Source organism: Oncorhynchus kisutch, linkage group LG1, assembly GCF_002021735.2.
Source record: "Oncorhynchus kisutch isolate 150728-3 linkage group LG1, Okis_V2, whole genome shotgun sequence".
NCBI classification, from domain to species: Eukaryota; Metazoa; Chordata; class Actinopteri; order Salmoniformes; family Salmonidae; genus Oncorhynchus; species Oncorhynchus kisutch.
In genome coordinates this window covers 52273884-52298181 of record NC_034174.2, presented here as the reverse complement: position 1 = coordinate 52298181, position 24298 = coordinate 52273884, and the positions used below count along the sequence as shown (strand labels likewise).

Sequence of the window (24298 nt, the reverse complement as noted above, 5' to 3'; positions counted from 1 at the left end):
GGTTGTTGTCTTAACCCCACCTTAGCTTAGTTTCCCAGATGTCAGGATGATTTAGAGACAATAAAGGATTGTTCTAAACTCTTCCAGGCTTCCAGCTCAGCACCCACTGCAGCAACTTGCCCAAGCAAACCCGGACTATTCTACCGATCCTTGACTTTGGTGATGTCATATACAAAATAGCCTCCAACACTCTACTCAGCAAACTGGATGTAGTCTATCACATTGCCATCCGTTTTGTCACCAAAGCCCCATATACTACCCACCACTGCGACCTGTATGCTCTCGTTGGCTGGCCCTCACTACATATTCGGGCCAAACCCACTGGCCCCGGGTCAACTATAAGTCTTTGCTAGGTCAAGCTCTGCCTTATCTCAGCTCACTAGTCACCACAGCAACACCCACCCGTAGCATGCGCTCTAGCAGGTATATTTCACTGGTCATCCCCAAAGCCAACACTTCCTTTGGCCGCCTTTCCTTCCAGTTATCTGCTGCCAATGACTGGAACGAATTGCAAAAATCACTGAAGCTGGAGTCTTATATCTCCCTCACTAAATTTAAGCATCAGCTGTTAGAGCAGCTTGCCGATCTTTGCACCTGTACACAGCCCATCTGTAAATAGCCCACCCAACTACCTCATCCCCATATTGTTATCCTCTTGCTCTTTTGCACCCCAGTATCTCTACTTATACATCATCATCTACACATCTACACATCTATCACTCCAATGTTGATGCTAAATTGTGATTATTTTGCCTCTATGGCCTATTTATTGCCTTAACTCACTACTCTTCTACATTTGCACACACTGTACATACTGTAGATGTTTCTATTGTGTTATTGGCTGTACGTTTGTTTATGTGTAACTCTGTTGTTGTTTTTGTCGCAATGCTTTGCTTTATCTTGGCCAGGTCGCATTTGTAAATGAGAACTTGTTCTCAACTAGCCTACCTGGTTAAGTAAAAGTTAAATAAAAAATACTAATTTTAAAACATCTATCTCGGTTACACCCACCACATCTTGTCTATGTAATGCAGTCTTTAACTGATTTGTCAGCTCAAGCTATCTCTAGTGACCATATGCCCAGATTAGCTGCAGGGAAGTAGAGTGGAGACCATAAAAACACAGCATTAGCAGAACAGAAAGGTTTTACTATTACTGAAGTATTAATTGATAACTATTAATATCAAACAAATCAGGTAAATACATCACTTTTCTCTCACAGCAGACAGTCTTTTGCAGCTCTCCATGTATGAGGACAGATATCACAAAGAAACAGGCTTCATTATATGTCAGAGGAATTAAATTGCTATATGTTTATTACCCAACTACTTGTTACTACAATTACTTATTTGCATAAAATGGGCGGAGACCAGTCTCAAAATCAAGCAATAGCGTTTATTCTCGAGAGTACATAACATGATACAATTTACAACAGGCTATAAACTGAAAATGACGCCATTAGGTTTCAAACTGTCCCGTCCCTCCTCCACTCTGGTACAATGGCAGTATAGTTCACAATCCTTCCTACATCGTCCCTCACCGGTTTAGATAATTTACGATAATTTATACATCTATACAGTAACATAATAGTATTCTGATTAGTCAGTCCTGATTGAAATGTATACATAATTAGTCATTATTGATAAAAAAAATCCCTGAACATTATATTACAATTAGACAACCCTGACTATTATCTCTCTGTCTGTCTTCATAGTTTTACTCTCTAGGGACTAGAACTGGAGAATCTTTTCATAATTTCCTCCCACAACCTGCTCTAACTTGTACTTATCTACACTACATGACAAAAAGTATGTGGACACCTGTCCGTCAAACACCTCATTCCAACATCATGGGCATTAATATGGAGTTGGTCTCTCCTTATCTGCTATAACAGCCTTTACTCTTCTGTTTCTTTTATCTGTACGACTCGTATGAACGTCACATTTCACTACTGGGTAATAGACACACTTCTAATAATGCTTCTACTTCTATGTCCATTGTGATTGGTGTTGTCGTAGCAGAATCAGAATTCCTTAGGTAACATTTAAAAATAAAATGTTTTATTCATTTTATTGCATGCTTATGTGAGATATTTGTCATTAGAATGTCTTCTTTTGGATAATACTGTTGGCCGTTTGCAGTTATCTGTTCTCTGTCAGGGTTCAGTTACTTGGGCCGCAGAGAGGGGAGAGGTCAAGCTTGTCTTCATATGTAAACATATATTTTAAACCATGTGAAGGGATGATTGAGGGGGAACCAATGATCTCTTGGCTCCACAATGTCTGTGTGTCAGTCACTGTCTCTCTGTGATCTTCTCCAGGAGGGGGTGTATTTGATATATGCTAGTGGGTGAGGTTTTGATTTTGGTCCTGTGTGGTACCAAGAGCGAGATAAGAGCTTCGTTTAGGAGACCAAACTGAACGATAATTTATAGCTAAATACTGTCTGGCGATGGGATACTCCTCTCTCAAGAAAAATCTTTCTTTGTATAATGTTCTTAAGATCTGTTATTTGTCATGTCGACTAGGGGGGGTGGATCTTTGCCATTATGTTGACACTCTCAGAGAATTCATTTATAGACACTGAATTGATCTGAGAGTCACAGGGTTGTGATGGAGCTCATTATAATTAAAGATGGACTTTATGATAACTCTGACTTGTGTGGTGGTTTGCTCTCATGATTTGGTAAATACAGGAAATTTCCACTACAGTGTTCCTGTCACCTTTAACATGCCCTGTTGTGACCACAATGTACCACCCCAAATGCATAACGAGATTCTGTGTATATGGTCACACTCTCCCCTTCTTACAACCTACAAGCCTCTGCCAAAGCATATAACTCTGCCCCTTGGGCTGACACAGAAGCTGGCAGCTAGCCAGCCTACACTACTCCCCCGTCGTCACACACAGAATATCCCGTCACCCTCTTCCCTTTTGTGGTCATGGAACTAGAGCAGTCTGTGACAGATTTGTACCTTGTCAGCTCAGGGGTTTGAACTTGCAACCTTCCGATAACTAGTCCAACACTCTAACCACTAGGCTACCCTGCCGCCCCAGGCTACCCGGCGCAGGATTCAGACTTTCCCCATTTAACGTTTACTCCCATTTTGTCATCTCGCACTAGTAATACATTGTGCTTTCGTGCTGTTAACGATGGTTGATACAGCGTGTGGAACATACAGATCTGCTGTACTTTTTGACCAACTGTGAACGAAGCAGTGTTATGCAAAACCATTTCTATCGCCCGTACTGCCCTCAGACTCAGCAGCATTCCTCTCTCTGCCTTTTGCAACCCATATCTCTCTTTTTCCTCTTTAAGAGAAGGATATAATGATGTGACCTGTTTCACTTTGTAGCCTGGGACGAACGGTGGAGGAGTGGCATGTACTCCTCCACAGGTACTTTAATACTGTTGAAGCTCAACCATGAGTTGTTTAATTTGCTTTTGTCTATCCTCAAGCACTCCCTCTAATTCCTGGTTTCACGTTTGACTCTTTTCTAATGCATTAGCCAATTTCGGCTTCTGTTCATCTAAGCACGCCCTTCGGATATGCCTAGTTTTTTTTATTATGGTTAGGATACCTGAGTATTGTGGTCTGTACCGTTCTTTGATTTCAGTGTTCCAGCTAGCTGATGATTTTCCACTTAGCTATAGTATATACATTTGGCTAGCTAGCAGCTCATTAGCCTACACACAGTGGCCTGCTGTAGCTAGCTAGTAATACATTGTTTTTAAAAGTTTTTTTAATGTATTTTATTTACTTACTTGAATAGGTTCACGCCCACGAACACGAAGCGGCCAATCTCAAAAAAGTACTGTATGTTAAATGTGATATCATCGACGCTTTAGACCAGCAATTCTCAACTGGTGGGTTGCGACCAAATTTGGGTCCTGGGATGTTTTGAATGGGTCGTGGGTTTCTGAGAATAAAAAAATACATTTTGTAGATTTTATTTTAGGGGTGACAAACCTGTTAGAAAGTGTGTAGAAATAATAATGAACCTACATTTTTTTGTAATTTAATCTGAGCTATTTTTCTTAAATCACAGTATGTTTAATATATAGCTACTGTATTAGCCGTGCTATTAAGCAGATTTTGTTGTCCCAGACCAGTGAGCTTATTAATATTCTTCATCAAGAATATGGTCAAATTGTTATTATTGACAATGATAAAGGTGGGAATCGTGTTCCCTTGCCATATAATTGCTATATGTATGATCAATATAGCATTAAAAACAGTTTTCCAGATTGCATTTTGACAACAACAAAAAATAATTCGGATTTGAATATTGGGTCGCGACTGAGTCAACCTGGTTCAATTTGGGTCCCCAAGGTAAAAACCAATTGAGAACCACTGCTTTTAGACTGGAGTAACTCCATGATGCCGACGCCCAGAATGACAGAAACAAAACTTAACTCAACAGCAAATGAAACGATCCTCCAGCGATGGGAGGGATTATTGTCTCAAACATCCACAATGAGATACAACTGAAGAAAAAACTGGACTTTTAATTGAGTGGGTAATGTCTGGGGTGTACCGCCTGTTAAAAACTCCTCCTGAAGCTATTGTGGTAAGTTCATATTTTCAAAATGAGGTAATTTACAATGTGTAGCCTACACATGAACGTGTTGATATAATAAAACTGTGAATGGGAAGTGTCAGAGGCTCCTGCTACTTCCCCCTCCTAGCTCAAACCAGGAATTACTTAATGGTGCATTTTTTTTGTAATGACAACAAATTGACTAATTGTTTCCTGGTGAAAAGTCAGCCAAGTAAGTAGATTAAACAGGCAAAGAAAATGTTGTAATTTGTAATTTAACAATTGGTAACAATTTACTTTGATTATATATCCAAAATACATTCATTATATATCTATAAGCATTTCATGAATGTGTTCTAACAGTTCCAAAACGCATTATTAAAGGTTAATGAAATGTATCCATAGCATTGTGCCTTCATATAATGCTATGCAAGAGCTCTTTAGGTATCTTAATAGATGCATCATTACCATGAAGGCATCATGTCACCAATATACCGAGGTAACGTGTGTTTTGTAATAGATATTCGGGAGGTAAAATGTGTTTCATATTGGATGTTCAGTGGATATTCGGTTTTCTCTTATCAATAATTATTGAACCAAGCATGCCATAACTATGACCAAGCATGCCATAACTATGAATATGGTATATTCTGAATTGGGGGGTGGATGGAGAGTAATCCACACCATCTAATAAGTAGATGATCCTGATGAAGGCTGTTGTAGCCGTAACACAGTGTTTTTTAAAATTATTGCCATGTATAATAAGCCATAAAACAATAAAGGTTTTTGAAATGTTCCACTATATGAGAATGCCTTGATTACTTCTGGAAGGTTGTTTGCACAAAGGCATTGTTTACTATCCAGCATCAACTTCTTTTTGTTCAATAGTATTTTGTCACCTGATCAAAGAGTACCATATGGATTAACCATAAACCAAAGAACCGCTCCTCTCCTGTGGCTCTCTCTTTTAAGTATTTTTGCCTTTCAATCTTCAATAGTTCTTACACAAAGCCATGAATGTAAAAATGCTATGTTCTGAATCAGGGGAGGATGGAGAAAAAAAATCATAGCTTTATTTATTTGTTGAACTTTCCCCCCAAAATGTTCCATCTTTCAATCTTCAATGAACTCTTACACAAAGCGTGCCATGACTATGAATTTGTATTATAATATGTATATCCAGATATTATTGAAGATGTGTTGATGGGTGGAGGGTATTTTGCTATGAACTGAGATTTATTGCACATATAGGTGGTTTATTTTGTATAAAACAATTTTACATGTACAATAGATCTCCAGAGCATCTTTTGTTTTACCTAATGTCTGGCAACATCAAATTTGACCATTTATGAATGGATGAGGATCTAGGTATCGCATTTGTATAATTTTGAATGCTTATAAAAGGTCATATGTAGAAACTGAGTGTTGCATTTTTTATGTCCGTCTAAAATGACCAACCATGCTGTGTATCATGTTCCTAAAGAACTGGATTACTTCAGAGGATCAGATCGTTTCCATTGCTGATTGGAGATCTCAGGAATTTTCCTCAGTCATGCCAAGAGCTGGGTCTCAATTGACACCTCATTCCTTATATAATGCACTGCGTTAGACCAGGGCCCATAGGGCTCTAGTAGCAAGAAGTGCACAATAAAGGGAAAAGGGTTCATTTTGTGAGACAGCCAAGGTGTGACTGATGATCAAACGGCCGCTTGATGATGCAGATCTGAAGCAAAATAAAAGGAAGCTCACATTGGGCTTGCAATGCAGGAAGCTATAGGCCCCATATAGTTTATTCTATAGGAATCACCGGGGGAGTAAACCTCTGACAAAACTATGATACAATATACAGTGGGGCAAAAAAGTATTTAGTCAGCTACTAATTGTGCAAGTTCTCCCACTTAAAAAGATGAGAGAGGCCTGTAATTTTCATCATAGTCACACTTCAACTATGACAGACAAAATGAGAAAAGAAAATCCAGAAAATGAATTTATTTGCAAATTATGGTGGAAAATAAGTATTTGGTCAATAACAAAAGTTTATCTCAATACTTTGTTATACAGTGGGGCAAAAAAGTATTTAGTCAAATCAAATCAAATCAAATTTATTTATATAGCCCTTCGTACATCAGCTGATATCTCAAAGTGCTGTACAGAAACCCAGCCTAAAACCCCAAACAGCAAGCAATGCAGGTGTAGAAGCACGGTGGCTAGGAAAAACTCCCTAGAAAGGCCAATACCTAGGAAGAAACCTAGAGAGGAACCAGGCTATGTGGGGTGGCCAGTCCTCTTCTGGCTGTGCCGGGTGGAGATTATAACAGAACATGGCCAAGATGTTCAAATGTTCATAAATGACCAGCATGGTCGAATAATAATAAGGCAGAACAGTTGAAACTGGAGCAGCAGCACAGTCAGGTGGAAGTTGAAACTGGAGCAGCAGCATGGCCAGGTGGACTGGGGACAGCAAGGAGTCATCATGTCAGGTAGTCCTGGGGCATGGTCCTAGGGCTCAGGTCAGTTGAAACTGGAACAGCAGCATGGCCAGGTGGACTGGGGACAGCAAGGAGTCATCATGTCAGGTAGTCCTGGGGCATGGTCCTAGGGCTCAGGTCCTCCGAGAGAGAGAAAGAAAGAGAGAAGGAGAGAATTAGAGAACGCACACTTAGATTCACACAGGACACCGAATAGGACAGGAGAAGTACTCCAGATATAACAAACTGACCCCAGCCCCCCGACACATAAACTACTGCAGCATAAATACTGGAGGCTGAGACGCTCAGCCACCAATTGTGCAAGTTCTCACACTTAAAAAGATGAGAGAGGCCTGTAATTTTCATCATAGGTACACTTCAACTATGACAGACAAAATGAGGAAAGAAAATCCAGAAAATCACATTGTAGGATTTTTAATGAATTTATTTGCAAATTATGGTGGAAAATAAGTATTTTTAAGTGGGAGAACTTGCACAACACGGACTTTCAACTCCCTCCAAAGATTTTCTATGGAGTTGAGATCTGGAGACTGGCTAGGCCACTCCAGGACCTTGAAATGCTTCTTACGAAGCCACTCCTTCGTTGCCCGGGCGGTGTGTTTGGGATCATTGTCATGCTGAAAGACCCAGCCACGTTTCATCTTCAATGCTCTTGCTGATGGAAGGAGTTTTCACTCAAAATCTCATGATACATGGCCCCATTCATTCTTTCCTTTACACGGATCAGTCGTCCTGGTCCTAATGCAGAAAAACAGCCCCCAAGCATGATGTTTCCGGATTGACTGACCTTTGTGTTTTAAAGTAATGATGGACTGTCATTTCTCTTTGCTTATTTGAGCTGTTCTTGCTATAATATGGACTCCGTCATTAAAACACCAGTCTCAATGTCAACAGTGAAGAGGCGATTCCGAGATGAGTTCCTCTTTCCAGTGTTTGGGATATAAAGAAGGATGTTATCTAACTAAATGACACTACATGTTATACCTGGGACCCTTTGGATGACATATCAGAGGTAGATTTTCAAAAAGAAACAAATATTTAATCGCTATTTGTGAAATTATGAAACCTGTGTATTTCGGACAGTGCAGATAGGTTAACAAGAATTTAAGCTTTCAAGCGATATAAGACACTTGTATGTACCTAAATGTTTAATAGCCATAATTTTTAGGATTATTTATTTGAATTGCGCGCCCTCCAGTTTCAGTGGGACGCCTAGCCCTAATTAACTGCAACTGCTTTTGGGATTGTCATGGCACACTTTGTGTAAAGGCTATTGAAGATTTAAAGTTGGAAGATCATTTTTTTATTGAAATGTTAACAACAAAATAAGTAATGGATTTTTCTCTACCCTCCCCTGATTCAGAATATATAATTTCCATAGACATTATACACTTTGTATAAGAGCTATTGAAAATTAAAAGCCCCCCCAAAACAAAAAACTAAATTTAAACAACAAAAAAGCATTGCATTTTTCTCCAACCACCCCTGAGTCAGAATATACCATTTTCATAGTCATGGCTTGCTTGGTTTGGTTCAATAGCTATTGACGAGAGAAAACCTAATAACCCCTGAATTTCCAATATAAAACAAATTTTACCTCGGTCACCATTATGGCTGTTCTCAAAAGTGTGCTTCTGCCGTACCAGTGTTGGGGTTCTATTCAATCCATATCGCGGAAGTTCAGCTTTACACCATGATTGAAATTTCAAGGCAATGTTCCCATTTTAGCAGAGACTGCATTCACGGTAAACACTGCATATGTCGGCTCAATCTGACATTACCTTTAGATTTCAATTGCTGAATCTGGAACTCTGACATTTTACAGATTGAGTAGAGCCCCTAGTGAATATGCTAGTATAGCCCACACCACATTTGAATAACGTGTAATTCATTAAAATGTATAATGAATGCGTTATGGGATATGTAGTGCTTTTGGAAGGTATTCAGACCCCTTCTCTTTTCCACATTTTGTTACATTACAGCCTCATTCTAAAATATATTAAATTATTTTTTTCCCTCGTCAATCTACACAAAATACCCCATAATGACAAAGTGAAAACAAGTTTTAGATGGGAGAACCTTCCAGAAGGACAACCATCTCTGCAGCACCCCACCTATCAGGCCTTTATGATAGAGTGGCCAGACGGAAGACACTCCACAGTGAAAGGCACGAAAGCCTGCTTGGAGTTTGCCAAAAGGCACCTAAAGGACTCCCAGACCATGAGAAACAAGATTCTCTGGTCTGATGACACACACAGCCAAGACAATACAGGAGTGGCTTCGGGACAAGTCTCTGAATGTCCTTTAGTGGCCCAGCCAGAGCCCGGACTTGAACCTGACCTAACATCTCTGGAAAGACCTCAAAATAGCTGTGTCATGACAGTCCCCTTCCAACCTGAACCAAATCCAACCCAATTGCAGGTGTGCCAAGCTTGTAACATCATACTCAAGAAGACTTGAGGCTGTAATCACTGCCAAATGTGCTTCAACAGAGTACTAAGTAAAGGGTCAGATTTTTTTTTTTTTAAGGCTATTGGTGTAGATTAATAATTGAAAAAAATTGAATGAAAAATAAATCAATTTTAGAATAAGGCTGTAATGTAGCAAAATGTGGAAAAAGTCAAGAGGTCTGAAAACTTTCCGAATGCACTGTATCAATCAGTCAATGTAAATTGTTACCCTTTTTTCTTTAAGTAATGACATCAACGTGTTGTGTTTTAAATCCTAAAACAATCTTGCTCCAGTCCAGTGTTGGCTATAATGGTGAATGTACATGTGCAGCACATATTTACATGGTATTTTCATCTCCTCTAGACTCAAGTCAAAGAAGGCCACATTTTATACATAATTCTATGAAGATTCAACAATGCCAGGCAAAGGGACAAATAGGTCCAAACTGGCTGAGCTCTTAGTGGCATACAACTTTAAAGTTGTGTGTTCTGCATGCTCTGTCAAAGAGAACGAAATCACATACAGCCTAAAAGCAGTCGAACACCAATGCAGCAGAGAACTTCTATTGGCTAAAGGCAAAGGTACTAGCAAATGGAGGCCTGTTTCCTGCCGCCCTAAATTTACAAACCCCAGCCAGTATAATGTGTGTTGGTACTTTGTGGAGGGGTCTGGGTGTTCAAAGCACAGGAACCGCTGCACCTTCGCAAGGAGCCTTGAGGAGGCTACCATGTGGAACTTTTTAAAGCACCAGAAGATAGATCACAGCACGTTAATTAGACTGATAACTCAGTCAGAGAGAATCGCTGTCCAACAGCAAAACCCAGCCGAAAAAATTCTCACTGAGTTCTCAGGGGAATTTCAAGAGCTCTGTCAAGACTGCTTCTGTGGCACTCCAACAAAAATTACAGGTAAACGGTGGAACAACACTTGCTCAGCGGATACAGCCCATGTCTGGAGCCCAGTCTTGGTTCATCACCTGGCAGAAAATCAGGGGAAGGAAGTCTACAATCAGATCAGGCCTCTTCCTTCAGTCTTCCCTTTCCAGTACCTCAACTATTTCATGCAAGGTATGCCCTGTTGGCACGGCCCCAGCCAGTGGCAATTATTGCACAGCAAGGTGGAATTGGCTGTATGGCGAGCAGAGGCACGTGGGGAGTGGAGTCGCCAGGAACTCTTGCAGCTCTCCCAGGAAAGGCAATGGCAGAGGCAACAGTCGGCTCAAGACGTAGTGCCCGCCCCTAAACTGCAGGCGGCGATCTACTGCAAGGCTTGCTTCATAGCCCTCTCTTCGCAGGAGAGCTTTTTTAAACATTGTGCCTCCTTGGGGCACTCCCAGATGATTTCTGGGGACACAACCACGGAGTGGAAACATCGTCCCCCACCTCACAGCCACAAAGCAGAGTTTTGGTTTTGCAACAGGTAAACATGTTTTTGTAAACAAGGAGAGACACCTATGTCTGCGAACACTGCAAAGCCTAAAAGTGCAATCTGTATGAGAGATGCATATGTAAACAGCCCTTACTGTCTATAAGTGATCAATAAGACATTTTCTTAAAAACAAACAAACATGGGGTATACATTTCATTTGTTTAATAACCAAAAACAGCAAGACATTTTTACAGATTGTGCCTCTAGCGTCTCATTATAGTTTGCACTGCCATTTCGTCTCAGGCCTGACACATGTGAATATGGCACCAACTGCGTGAAAGCTCACTCTGTGGAGGAGCTTGAAGAGTGGCTAATGCGAGCCGAAGAGGACAAAGTGATGAGGCGCAACATAAAGGCTCAAGGCCTCATGTCCTACAGGGAACATCTCTTAGAGGAGTACAGACAGAGCAGCAATGAAGTGCAAATTGTAAGTCATCATAGTTCAGATGAGCAGCACATTCAATCAAGAGATTCAATGTTGGTTTGAGTAAACCAAGTGAGGCTAATAATGAATGCTTATTGTGTGAAAAAGAACAAAGCAGTAGTGTCATTAAAAAATAACATTTTGCAGGAACTACTGCACATAATGATTTTAGCAGTGCGGGTTTCTGCACTCTGAATAGTTACTATTAAACAGAGAACTGATCAAATAGCCAATACTTTACTTAAAGCCAACTGGTATAATGCATTTTATATGATTGTAATACATCGTAAGACATTGTCCTCCTGTGCAATGATTGCTTAGATATTCTACTTGCTACTACTGTACATACAGTATTATCCAACTTGGTTTACTATAACATTATAATTGTCCCCAAGCAACAAACTAACTATGACTTAATTTGACAGATTTCAGAACAAGTTGATGATGTGAGTGTCACTTTTGATGGGGATTTGATGGAGTGTGTGGAGACTGATGCCGAATTAAAATGGAACTTCCAGATCAAAACAGAGGTAACAGCTAGCTAGTGTACTAAGTAGTGTACTCTATATGGCTAAATAACACATTGGTTTACTTTCCCTGTAAGCAGTGTCATAACACTCCTGTGACGATCTGAAGGATCAGGTTACAGTGGGTCCGCTCTACAGCGTGCTCTCTCTAGTAGAGGGGGAGATCGGGAAGTCTGCTGTTATGACGGTCATAAAATATGCTGCCCCTATGCTCTGTAGTGTTCGGGATTGGACTGTAAATTGTGGAACACAGAGAAACAATTGGACAATCAAAAGTTTGAATAATTAAACAATATTTCTATTTTTGAGAATGTGGGAATGGTCCATGGGTATTTAAAGAACAATGCTGTCAAAGTTGTTTAATTTGGGGCGGCAGGTAACCTAGTGGTTAGAGCGTTGGGCCAGTAACCAAAAGGTTGCTAGATTGAATCCCCAAGCTGACAAGGTTAACATCTGTCATTCTGCCCCTGAACAAGGCAGTTAACCCACTGTTCCTAGGCTGTCATTGTAAATAAGAATTTGTTCTTAACAGACTTGCATAGTTAAATACAAAATGTGGTGACCTTATGAAAGACAGGAGACCCACATTACTGTATCTCTGGTTGTGTACACCTTCAAATTTGGGGTTTAGATCTGATAGTTGTGTAAAATATATGATAAAATATTTAATTATTTGTGAAAAGATGAAATGTGATGTTAGCCTTCTAAATAAGATTATGGATTTTCATATAATATTTAACTAGTCAGTGGCCACACCCCCGTGAGCCCAGACATCACATTAGGCTTCATATAACCGCCTCTTCTTCCACAGAGTATAATACCCACTTCCTACAAAATGTACATTAAGTCAGAGAACGTCGAGACAGAGTCCCCACGTTGGAATGGCTACAATTCTATAGGCCATCAGACCAGAAAATATGGAGCTGACGCTACATGTTAAAATGGTTAAGAACTTCAACTCTATAGGCCCAGGAGACAAGACCGCCGATCACTACAGATTAAGAGCAAATCCTAGACGTAGAATTACTAGTCTGCAGTTGGAAATGATGTAAATCTAGTACGAGAATACCTACAACTGCTGAAGCATCTATCCTATGCAATGACCATCTGTACGCCTGACGTATCCATTACAACATACACTATACAGAGCCACTGAGAATGTGACAACTACGAAAGACATTGTGACTTCTGGGGAAGTTAACCAGAGACTCTCTGATGAACTGACTCTCAGTTCATCAGACCGGTGATTTCAACAGAGAAGACAACAACGACATACGGGCGTAAACATATACATTGCAATTCTTTTCGAATGAGAGGCCGTTCATGTGTACAGGATTAGCATTTCAATTTATATAATTAGCAACTGTGTGTAATGAATCCATTTAGTCTTTCCCACTTTTTATCTGTCCTCACACCTTTCCATTGTTTACCAAGCCATCATACCTTGCAATGAACTGAGGCCCAAGATTCGAGACAATATCCTGGGGAAGTTTGTGTGGTCAAAAGACATGGGTAATCATGAGGTCTCCATCGCTGAAGACAACTTGGGTAAGGCAATGAAATGGGCTGCCTTGGAGAACTGATCAACGACCACCAGGATAGTGGTAAGCCCTTGGGATGGAGGTAACCCTGTGATAGAATCTGCGGACAGGTGGGACCAGGGCCGGCAGAGGTTGGAGCAACCCAGGAGGTCGCTGCCGTGAGGACTTGCTTTGAGCACAGGTGGAACAGGCCGCAACAAAGGATCTCACATCCTCAATCATGTTGGGCCACCAGAATTTCCACCTCAGGAACTCCAGTGTCCGATTAACCCCTGGATGCCCAGTTAATTTAAATGAGTGTCCACATTGTAGTACTCGGGAACTAGCTGAACGCGGAACGTAAAGTCTGTGAGTGGGTCCCCTGCTGGGGTCAGGTTCTAGGGTCTGGGCTTGTCGAACTGTAGTCTCAATATCATATCACAGGAGCCACAATGCTGGAGCTGGGGATGATGGGCTCGGAGTCCCTCTCCTTGTTAAAGACATCATGTTGGCGGGACAGGGCATCTGATTTCTGATTCTTGGATCCCCAATAGGCTAGTGTGAAAATGAACCTGTTAAAAACAGAGCCCACCTAGCCTGGCGAGCTTTCAAACTCTTGGCTTCTTGATGGAGACCAAGTCCTTATGGTCCATCCAGATCACGAAAGGATGAGGTACCCCCTCCAACCAGTGTCTCCACCCATCAAGGGCCCACTTAACTGCCAAGAGCTCCCGGTTGCCTACATTGTATTTGCGTTCATCTGGCGAGAACTACTTGGACAGAAAGGCGCATGGGTGCAGTTTCTTGTCCTCCTCGTTCTGCTGTGAAAGGACTGCCCCTGCTCTGGTGTCCAAGGCGTCCACCTCTACCACAAAGGGACAAGTAGGATCAGGATGAACAAGGATGGGTCCAGAGGTGAAATGTCCCTTGAACTCCGTGAATGCCCTGTCAGCCTCGGGAGTCCAGCAAAAACGGGTCTGGGACTTGCGGGTTAGGACCCTGAGAGGCGCTTACTCTGCACCAAAGTTGCGTATAAAACGCCTATAAAAATTGGCAAACCTGAGGAACTGCTGGATCTGCTTGAGTGAGGTGGGGCGGGGCCGGTCCGCAACCGCCTCAACCTTTATGGGTCCATTTGAATGCCTGTGGTAGAGATAATGTTACCCAGGAAGGAAACTTTGGATACGTGGAACTCACACTTCTCTATCTTGACATATAGTTGGCTCTGCAGGAGGTGTCTCGGGAGTTGGCAGATGTGCAGAATGTGTTCCTGAATGGTTTTGGAGAAGATCAGCATGTCATGGAGGTAAATGAAGACAAACCGATTCAACATATCAGTGTCATCTGGGGAATTAGAGGGGAGAATGAAACTTGCCTCCAGTGACTCCCGGATGGAATAGGCCAGGCCTGCTGCTTCAGGTGCCGAGAGGGAGTACAGACGGCCCCGGGGAGGTGTGGAGCCGAGTTGGAGTTCTATGGCACAGTCGTATGGACGATGGGGTGGCGGCTTGCCTCGCCGGGGTCAAAGTATTTGGGAGGGAGAGCGGAAAAGTCTTGGTCTTCAGTGGATGCAGGAGGACATGGCAAGGCTCTGGGTGGGGGTCTTAGACATTAAGTCTGGCACTCTTTACCCCTGTCTAGTAGGTGTCCTATAGACCAGGAGAATAGTAGGTTATGTAGCACTAGTCAGGGTTACACTAGGATAAGGGGGTTCTCGGGAGCAGCGATCAAAATAAAACTAAGTCTCTGAGTGGTTCACCTCAACCTGCGAAAGGGCTTGGTCTGATATTCCACCTGACCGGAGCCAATGACCGGAGCCAATTCTACCTGACCAGAGCCACCTGACCGGAGCCAATCTGCAGAGGGATGGGACACTTCACGCAGGGGATTTGTAACTCTCTGGCGAAGTCCTGGTCAATTCAATTATATGCGGCCCCGTAGTCCACGAAGGCTTGAATCTGGTGCTGACAGTTGTCCTAGTGGAGGGTTACGGGTAATGACAGACAGTGACTGGGTAGCAGGGAGGTAACTGCACAGCTCGTCAGGGTCTCCCCTTATCCTGGCAAGCCCTGGCATTTCCTTCAGTTCTGGGCATGTAGCACGGAGATGGCCGAGACCTCCGCAGTCCCATCTTTATAGGCTCCTCAATGCTGAGTTCGGGGGGCTTGGGGTGCTCAGGAAACCAGTATACTGGAGTGGTGTCAACATCAAAAAATGTTCTCGGCGGCGGTTGTCCATCCTAATTGCCAGAGTTATCAGGGACTCGAGGTCCTCACACAGTTCCCGAGAGGCCAGTTCATCCTTGATGGAGTTAGACAAATCCTGGTGGAAAGTGTTTTTGTCTCATTCGGATTCGCATTTATCGTGAAGTGATTGAGCATTACACCTAGGCCTGTACTCTGGAGCGGGATCGAATTGGAGGTGGAGGGACCGTCATGGTCTTCGGGCGGTGTGTCACATCATCATCGGACTGAGCTTGATGTCATTGCAAGCAATCTCAACGCTGTGCGTTACAGGGAAGACATCCTCTTCCCTCATGTGGTACCCCACAGGGTCATCCTGACATGACCCTCCAGCATGACAATGCCACCAGCCATACTGCTCGTTCTGTGCGTGATTTCCTGCAAGACAGGAATGTCAGTGTTCTGCCATGGCCAGCAAAGAGCCAAGATCTCAATCCCATTGAGCACGTCTGGGACCTGTTGGATCGGAGGGTGAGGGCTAGGACTATTCCCCCCAGAAATGTCTGGGAACTTGCAGGTGCCTTGATGGAAGAGTGGGGTAACATCTCACAGCAAGAACTGGCAAATCTGGTGCAGTCCATGAGGAGGAGATGCACTGCAGTACTTAATGCAGCTGGTGGTCACACCAGATACTGACTGTTACTTTTGATTTTGACCCCCCTCCCCCCCTTTGTTCAGGGACACATTATTAAATTCTGTTAGTCACATGTCTGTGGAACTTGTTCAGTTTTTTATGCCTCAGTTGTTGAATCTTGTTATGTTCATACAAATAATTACACGTTTAGTTTTCTGAAAATAAACGCAGTTGACAGTGAGAGGACGTTTCTTTTTTACTGAGTTTAAATACAAATAGGCCTAACCTTCTGGTAGATGGAAAGCCTATGCCTACCTGGAAGAATGATATCATGATTATTTGCATCACTCCAGTGGCCATTTGTTTAGCAAATTCCATCTCATGTGCAACAAACACCGCTAGCCAAACAACTGTGCTAGGTGCCTGTGCACATCAATTAAAGTCAGGTCAAGCTTTATGGTGAAAGTACCCTAAAAAAATACACATTTCTTAGATTTTTCCTAGACCTCAAAAGTGGTCTCCTGATGTGGTTTAAGCATTCTTAAGAACTTAGAACATCCAATTTTGTTGTTTTTCTATTACAAAAGTGTGACTTTAGGAGCATATTGGAAAATTGGACAAATCTGAAACCTGTGCATATCTGAGTTGACAGACTCATTTATCTGTTTCAATAGTAGGCCCATTATTGGCCTACTTTCACCGTAAAGCTTGACCTGACTGTGAAAGACCAATATGGGATTTATCATTTTAGGTCATTAAGAGTGTATGTCCCGGTTTTTCACAGATTCTTTTTCACACAGGGAGCCTTTCCTTCAGTGGGACAGGCCGTTTGGTAAATTTTGGGCAAAATTTGAGTATTCCCACTTCTCCAGGCACTATTACACCACTCAATGTGGTTGTTTGAGCGAGAAAGACACAGAGGAGAAATAATCAGTAAAAAAGCACATCCCCTTCAAAATAGCCTTTTGAGTTAGGTGTCAGCCAGAGTAGTGATTGGTTACACTGCCTACTATACCAATTTCTCTGTATAATATAAGCCATAACTTTCAGAGATCCCGCTCTGGAACTTTGGCACGTACAGTATTATATGTTTAAAGGTACAAAATGTAAGAATTCTTCATTCAACTCATCGGTCCTTGTCACGGATGGACTAATGCAGCATACGACCACACCGTGTTCCACTCCTATCAGATAAAAACAAGAAGAAGCTAAAAAAACATTGCCTGGTCCAACGAATCCCGGTTCCTGTTGCGTCAAACAGAGTCATGATTTGTCGCAAGCAGCAAGAGTCCAGGGCCCCATCCTGTCTGGTGCCAATGGTACAGACGGGTGGCGTAATGATGTGGGGAAGGTTTTCCTTGGCACATGTTAGATCCCTTGATACCAATTGAGCAATGTTTCCATGCCCCCAAGAATTCAGGATGTTCTGCACACTCCTTCAAAACTTGAGATGTCTGTGGCATTGTGTTGTGTGCCACAACTACACATTTTAGAGTGGCCTTTTATTGTCCCTGGGGGCGGCCCGTCAGGAAGTACAGGATCCAGTTGCAGAGGGAAGTGTATAGTCACAGGGTCTATGTGATGAGCTTTGTGGGTACTATGGTGTTGAACACTGAACTATAGTCAATGAACAGCATTCTCACATAGGCGTTCCTTTTGTCCAGGTGGGAAAGGGCAGTGAGGACACAGATACAGCTCAAGATCAAATTCTATTGTAGAAATATGTTTGTCACTGCTATCAATTCTGCTTCACGAGAGTCCTAACATTCACCTCTGTGACCATCTGATGGCAGAGTCAGGATTTGGTGTAAGCAGCATGGCCCCATGCAGCCCCATCCTCCCTGGTGTCAATGGTACAGGCTGGTAATGCTGGTCTAATGGCGGGGGAATATTTCCTGGTCCCTTTATTTAACTAGGCAAGTCAGTTAAGAACAAATTCTTATCTTCAATGACGGCCTATGAACAGTGGGTTAACTGCCTTGTTAAGGGGCAGAACGACAGATTTTTAACGTCAGCTCGGGGATTCAATCTTGCAACCTTTCGTTTACTAGCCCAACGCTCTAACCACTAATAATAATGAGGTCATGCCTCTAATAATAATAATGAGGTCCCACTGGGCACAAATGTCAATGAAATCCGAGATTTCATTGACATTACGTGGAAACAACGTTGATTCAACCAGTATGTGCCCAGTGGGGTGGCTCCAGCTAAGTGTACATTTTGCTGTTTGTGATGTCTCCACTTTCATTGTTTATTTAATGTCATTGGTCACCTGTGCATTTTGCCTGTGTCTTCACAGAGACTACTTGCACATGTAGCATTACTGAAACAGGAACCTGGAGCCTCTTTCTCCCTGGATGAAAACAGTCCTGAGCCCTGCACTTACTCCACTGGTGAACAGTTATGTAACTCAGACATGACCTATGACATCACTGTGTCCTTCAAATCCAACAACCCGGGTCTTTATGAACAGTGGTTGGTGTTTGACTTCGACATGAGGCCAGTCCTCCTACAGAAACTCAAAGTTAAAGTCAGACAGCAGCCATCCCCTAACCTCGAGGAGCCGCCTGAGGATTTTGGGCGCCCATCCCAGAATCTGGAACACTGGCATCGGGGGAACAGGGTCATCGTCCCATGCATGGACAAGACAGAAGTACAGGAAGAGCTTCTGAAGGAGTACAAGCCCCCTCAGATTAGCTTGCAGTATAAACCACTTGATGACAGCAACACGGCCATGAATCACCAGAACTACAAAAAGAAAATGCACAGCTTCCTGTACACAGAGGAGCAGGCAGAAGATCAGGTAGTTTCAAGGTAATAACATCATTATTTCCATGGCTTTGTTTTTTAACTAATCATCTCCAACACTATTATAAATACATGTAAAATAAACTACCTGTAAAGTCCAGTTCACATCTAACAGCAGAGACAAGGCTAGATGGTTTTAATGTAGTTTTCAAACAACATTTGCTTGATCTGAAGCTCTAGTTAGTAAGCGTAAGGTGCTTAAATTTCTCTAAACCAGAGTTTCCGTTAGGAACGTGTGGTGCTGAACATTTAACCGACAACATTTTAATTGACCAGACATTTGAGAAATTTACCAGACCCATGCATTGGGTGCGTAACCTGATTAGGGTGTCCACCCAGAATGACAGCAATCACATTTAGAATATGTTCATTTATATTAACCGAACATGCAAGTCGAGGATAGACCGATGTGCGGCTCTTCTTACCGAATTCTGATGTGCACTTTGAACATGTTAGAATGGCTGTCCACGTTTACTTTTTTCTCAGCCAACAAGATGAGTAACGCACAGCCAAATCACTAGCCTGTGTCAATCTACTATAGTAGAAAAGTTTAGGCTACCTATTCTATTGGTCAGCTTGTGAAGAAAGAAATGGCCTATTCCAAACAGACTTGGACTGTCCCACAAATTCATACAACCAGTAGGCCTAGGCTACAAAAAACAACAACTTTAAAAACAATGAGTGATGCAACAGATCAGAAGATTTAGCTTAAAAGGTTGCTAAACGGTTATTTCTTCACATTCTAAGCGCAGCAATGCACACAAGGCAATAGGCTAGGTGCGAATGTTTGCACCATAATGCAATTATGGGGAAAATAGTTGTCAGAAGGGCTCTGCACACAATCTGTTAGAACTGTTGAGAGACTAAATCTAATTGGCTACTTTGATGTAAGGTGAGACATACCTCATAATATGTACATTGAACAAAAATATAAACAAAATGCAGCAGTTTCAAAGATTTTACTGAGTTACAGGTCATGTAAGGAAATCAGTCGATTGAAATAAATGAATTAAGCCCCAAGCTATGGATTTCATATGACTGGGAATATAGATGTGCATCTGTTGCTCACAGATACCTTTCAAAAAAGTTGTGGTGTGGATCAGAAAACCATTCAGTATCTGGTGTGACCGACCACCATTTATTTAACCAGATAAGTTAACTGAGAACACATTGTAATTTACAGCAACGACCTGGGGAATAGCTACAGGGGGATGAATGAGCCAATTGTAAGCTGGGGATGATTAGGTGACCGTATGAGGGCATGATTGAGAATTTAGCCAGGACACCAGGGTGTTAACACCCCTACGATAAGTGCCATGGGATCTTCAGTGACCACAGATAGTCAGTACACCCATTTAACGTCCCAGCCGAAAGACAGCACCCTACACAGAGCAATGTCCCCAGTCATTTCTCTGGGGTATTGGGATATTCTTTTTTGGGAACAGAGGAAAGGGTGCCTCCTACTGGCCATCCAACACCACTTCCAACAGCATCGGAGTATGCAGGCCATAATATAACTGGGACATTTTCAGGAACTGTGTACAGATCCTTGCAACATGGGTTCCTGCATTATCATGCTGGAACATGATGTGATAGCGGCAGATGAATGGCATGACAATGGGCCTCAGGATCTCAAATTACCATCGATAAAATGCAATTGTGTTCATTGTCCGTAGTTTATGCCTGACAATACCATACCAATAACCCACAACCACCATTCGGCACTCCGTTTACAATGTTGACATCAGCAAACCAATCTGCCCGGTACAGTTGAAACCGGGATTCATCCATGGAGAGCACACTTCTGCAACATGCCAGTGGCCATCAAAGGTGAGCATTTGCCCACTGAAGTTGGTTACGACACTGAACTGCAGTCAGGTCAAGACCCTGGTGAGGACAACCAGCACGCAGATGAGCTTCCCGAGATGGTTTCTGATAGTTTTAACATTTAATTTTCTGACAGCCGCTCTGGTGGACATTCCTGCAGTCAGCATACCAATTGTATGCTCCCTTAAAACTTGAGAAATCTGTTGCATTGTATTGTTTAACAAAACTGCACATTTTAGAGTATTGTCCATGGCACAAGGTGCACCTGTGTAATGATCATGCTGTTTAATCAGCTTCTTGATATGCCACACCCGTCAGGTGGATGGATTATCTTGGCAAAAGAGACATGCTCACTAACAGGAGCATAAACAAATGTGTGCACAATATTTGAGAGAAATAAGCTATTTGTGCATGTGGAACATTTCTAGGATCTTTCATTTCAGCTCATGGGATCAGCTCTTTACATGTTGCGTTTATATTTTTGTTCAATACATTACAGCGTTCAGGTTCCAAACAATAAAGTAGGATTTATGTTTTCAAAATGAGTACTGCCTCCAGCTCATTGCAAAGTAGTATGTGACGTGCTGATGAAGCATGCCTTCCATTGCTGTTTGATGCTGTGTTCAAAACAACTGGGAATTCGTAAATCTCGACTCCCGACTTCAGTGCATTCAAGGCAACTGGGGGAAAAAACTCTAAAAATCTATTTGAACGGTCTTCCAACTCGGGAATTCTGGCCTCTTTCTAGTGCTCCGACATGAAGATCACTGACGTTATGAGTTTCCAGTGTCAAGCACCATACAAAGCTGCAGTAGCGGCTCTTGCACTATCTGACAGATTTTCCACTCAAAGGCTCTGCATACGCGTGTGAGAAGTAAGATCCAAAATGAACATAAGCTACTGTACACACGGCAATTACATTTTTCCGTTAAATTATTTTAATTAACCTATAGACCGGTAAGCATGACCAGTCAAATGTATTTCCATCGACTGGTATTTCCATCAATGAATAGGCTAAAAAGCATGACTTCGCAATGTCATTTTTTATTCTCCTCCTAATTTTATTTATCGGCTTTTACATTTAAAAAAAAATCTAAATGTGGTTATTACCGGCTAACGGAAACCCTGCTCTCAACTCAGAGTATGCCCTGTCTCCGGTGAGCAAGTGGCTGCTTGTGTTACATGATACTCGTTTTATCATGTCATTCATTGTAAAGTGTCAATGTTACTGTGGAAACAGTCTCAGCCACGCGTCTTGTATTTTTGATCTGTCTAGTTTTATCTCGTCTCTCCTAATGTTAGATGTGAACACGACTTAAGTCTCTTCATTGCCTTTCGGGTTTTAGACTCAATGTTCGAGGGACCATCACCTTGTCTGTGACCCTAGACGACCCTCAGTTCGGAATGAAGATGGCTCCTCTAGGGGAACTATTCTGTGCCGTCTCAGTCCCTTATACTCTAACCCCAGACAGCCCAGAGGGTTGGGTGCTTAGGCGAAGCGTCCAGTCAGCTCTCATAGCACCAGTATCTTCAGATAATAAAAGTCATAAGGTCTACGAAGCCATCATCCTCCGAGACGCCACAAGTGAGAATAAAATGCACTTGCAGCTGTCTAAAAGATGCTGCTCTGATCTGAAGCTCCAAAGAAATGAAACATATGAAATGGAGGTCCAGTTCCACCTGAATCGTCTGAAGTTCTGTGAGATGCACAAAGCCATAGATTTCCTTCCAGACACAGAGAGAGTGTTGCCAGACTTCAGGAACTGCATTGTCCCTGTTAATGAAATTAAATTTCCCAAAGTCAATGCAAAGCAGCATGCAGCCATTGATTTCATCGTAGGGGACTCAGATGGAAGAAGTGTGGCACCACTCCTCATTTATGGACCGTTTGGAACTGGGAAAACCTTCACGCTTGCTACGGCAGCCAAAGAGCTGGTACGGCAGCCACACACCAGAGTACTGATCTGCACCCTCACCAACAGGTAATGACTCCAGTGTTCTATATAGATTCACTTACATTGAGTTGAATTTTCTAGAACTTGACTACAGTGCATTCGGAAAGTATTCAGACCCCTTTAACTTTTCCACATTTTGTTACGTTACAGCCTTATTCTAAAATGGATTAAATAGTTTTTCCACTCATCAATCTACGCACAATTCCCCAAAATAACAAAGCAAAAATTATATTTTTTTCATATTAAAAAAATAAAATTAAATAATTAAATAGCACAATGAGATAAGTATTCAGACCCTTACACAGTACTTTGTTGAAGCATCTTTGGCAGCAATTACAGCCTCAAGTCTTCTTGGGTATGACGCTACAAGCTGGGCACACCTGTATTTGTGGAGTTTCTCCCATTCTTCTCCGCAGATCCTCTGAAGCTCTGTCAGGTTGAATGGGGAGTGTTGCTTCACAGCTTTTGTTAGGTCTCTCCAGAGATGTTCGATCGGGTTCAGGTCCGGGCTCTGGCTGGGCCACTCAAGGACATTCAGAGATTGGTCCCGAAGCCACTCCTGCGTTGTCTTGGCTGTGTGCTTAGGGTCATTGTCCTGTTGGAAGGTGAACCTTCCTCCCAGAGGTCCTGAGCACTCTGGTGCAGGTTTTCATCAAGGATCCCTATGTACTTTCCTCCATTCATCTTTCCCTCGATCCTGAGTCTCAGTCCCTTCCGCTGAAAAACATCCCTACAGCATGATGCTGTCACGACCATGGTGCCTGGATGGTGCCTGGTTTCCTCCAGACGTGACATTCAGGCCAAAGAGTTAGCATTCAGGCCAAAGTTCAATTTTGGTTTCATCAGACCAGAGAATCTTGCTTCTCATGGTGTGAGAGTCCTTTAGGTGCCTTTTGGCAAACTCCAAGCGGGATGTCATGTGCCTTTTACTGAGGAGTGGCTTCCGTCTGGCCACTCTACCATAAAGGCCTGATTGGGGGGGTGCTGCACAGATGGTTGTCCTTCTGGAACGTTCTCCCATCTCCACAGAGGAACTCTGGAGCTCTGTCAGAGTGACCATCAGACTCTTGGCCACCTCACTGACCAAGGCCCTTCTCCCCTGATTGCTCAGTTTGGCCAGGCAGCCAGCTCTAGGAAGAGTCTTGATGGTTCCAATCTTCTTCCATTTAAGAATGATGGATGGCATTGTGTTCTTGGGGACCTTCAATGCTGCAGAACGTTTTTGGTACCCTTCCCCAGATCTGTGACTCAACACAATCCTGTCTCGGAGCTCTTCTTCAATTCCTTCGATTCTTCAAAATAGCCACCCTTTGCCTTGATGACAGCTTTGCACACTCTTGGCATTCTCTCAACCAGCTTCACGTGAAAGGCTTTTCCAACAGTCTTGAAGGAGTTCCCACATATGCTGACCACTTCTTGGCTGCTTGTCCTTCCCTCTTCGGTCCAACTCATCCCAAACCATCTCATTTGAGTTGAGGTCGAGTGATTGTGGAGGCCAGATCATCTGATG

At 42.6% G+C, this 24298-nt stretch overlaps 1 protein-coding gene across 3 annotated transcripts in view; it reads left to right on the top strand.

Moving 5' to 3' along the window:
* The first annotated feature begins 4479 nt into the window (after positions 1-4479).
* LOC109891456 (helicase with zinc finger domain 2) overlaps positions 4480-24298 on the top strand; it is a 33105-nt gene continuing 13286 nt past the window's right edge. For all 3 annotated transcript variants that reach the window (XR_004210328.1, XR_004210327.1, XM_020484016.2), the window contains exons 1-6: positions 4480-4572; positions 9846-10901; positions 11154-11337; positions 11760-11864; positions 18498-19012; positions 22180-22815. Coding sequence is in view for 1 of the 3 variants with exons in the window: in XM_020484016.2 (XP_020339605.1) it covers positions 9898-10901; positions 11154-11337; positions 11760-11864; positions 18498-19012; positions 22180-22815 (2444 nt within the window). In the remaining 2 variants the exon portion in view is untranslated. The remainder of the gene's footprint in view (positions 4573-9845; positions 10902-11153; positions 11338-11759; positions 11865-18497; positions 19013-22179; positions 22816-24298) is intronic.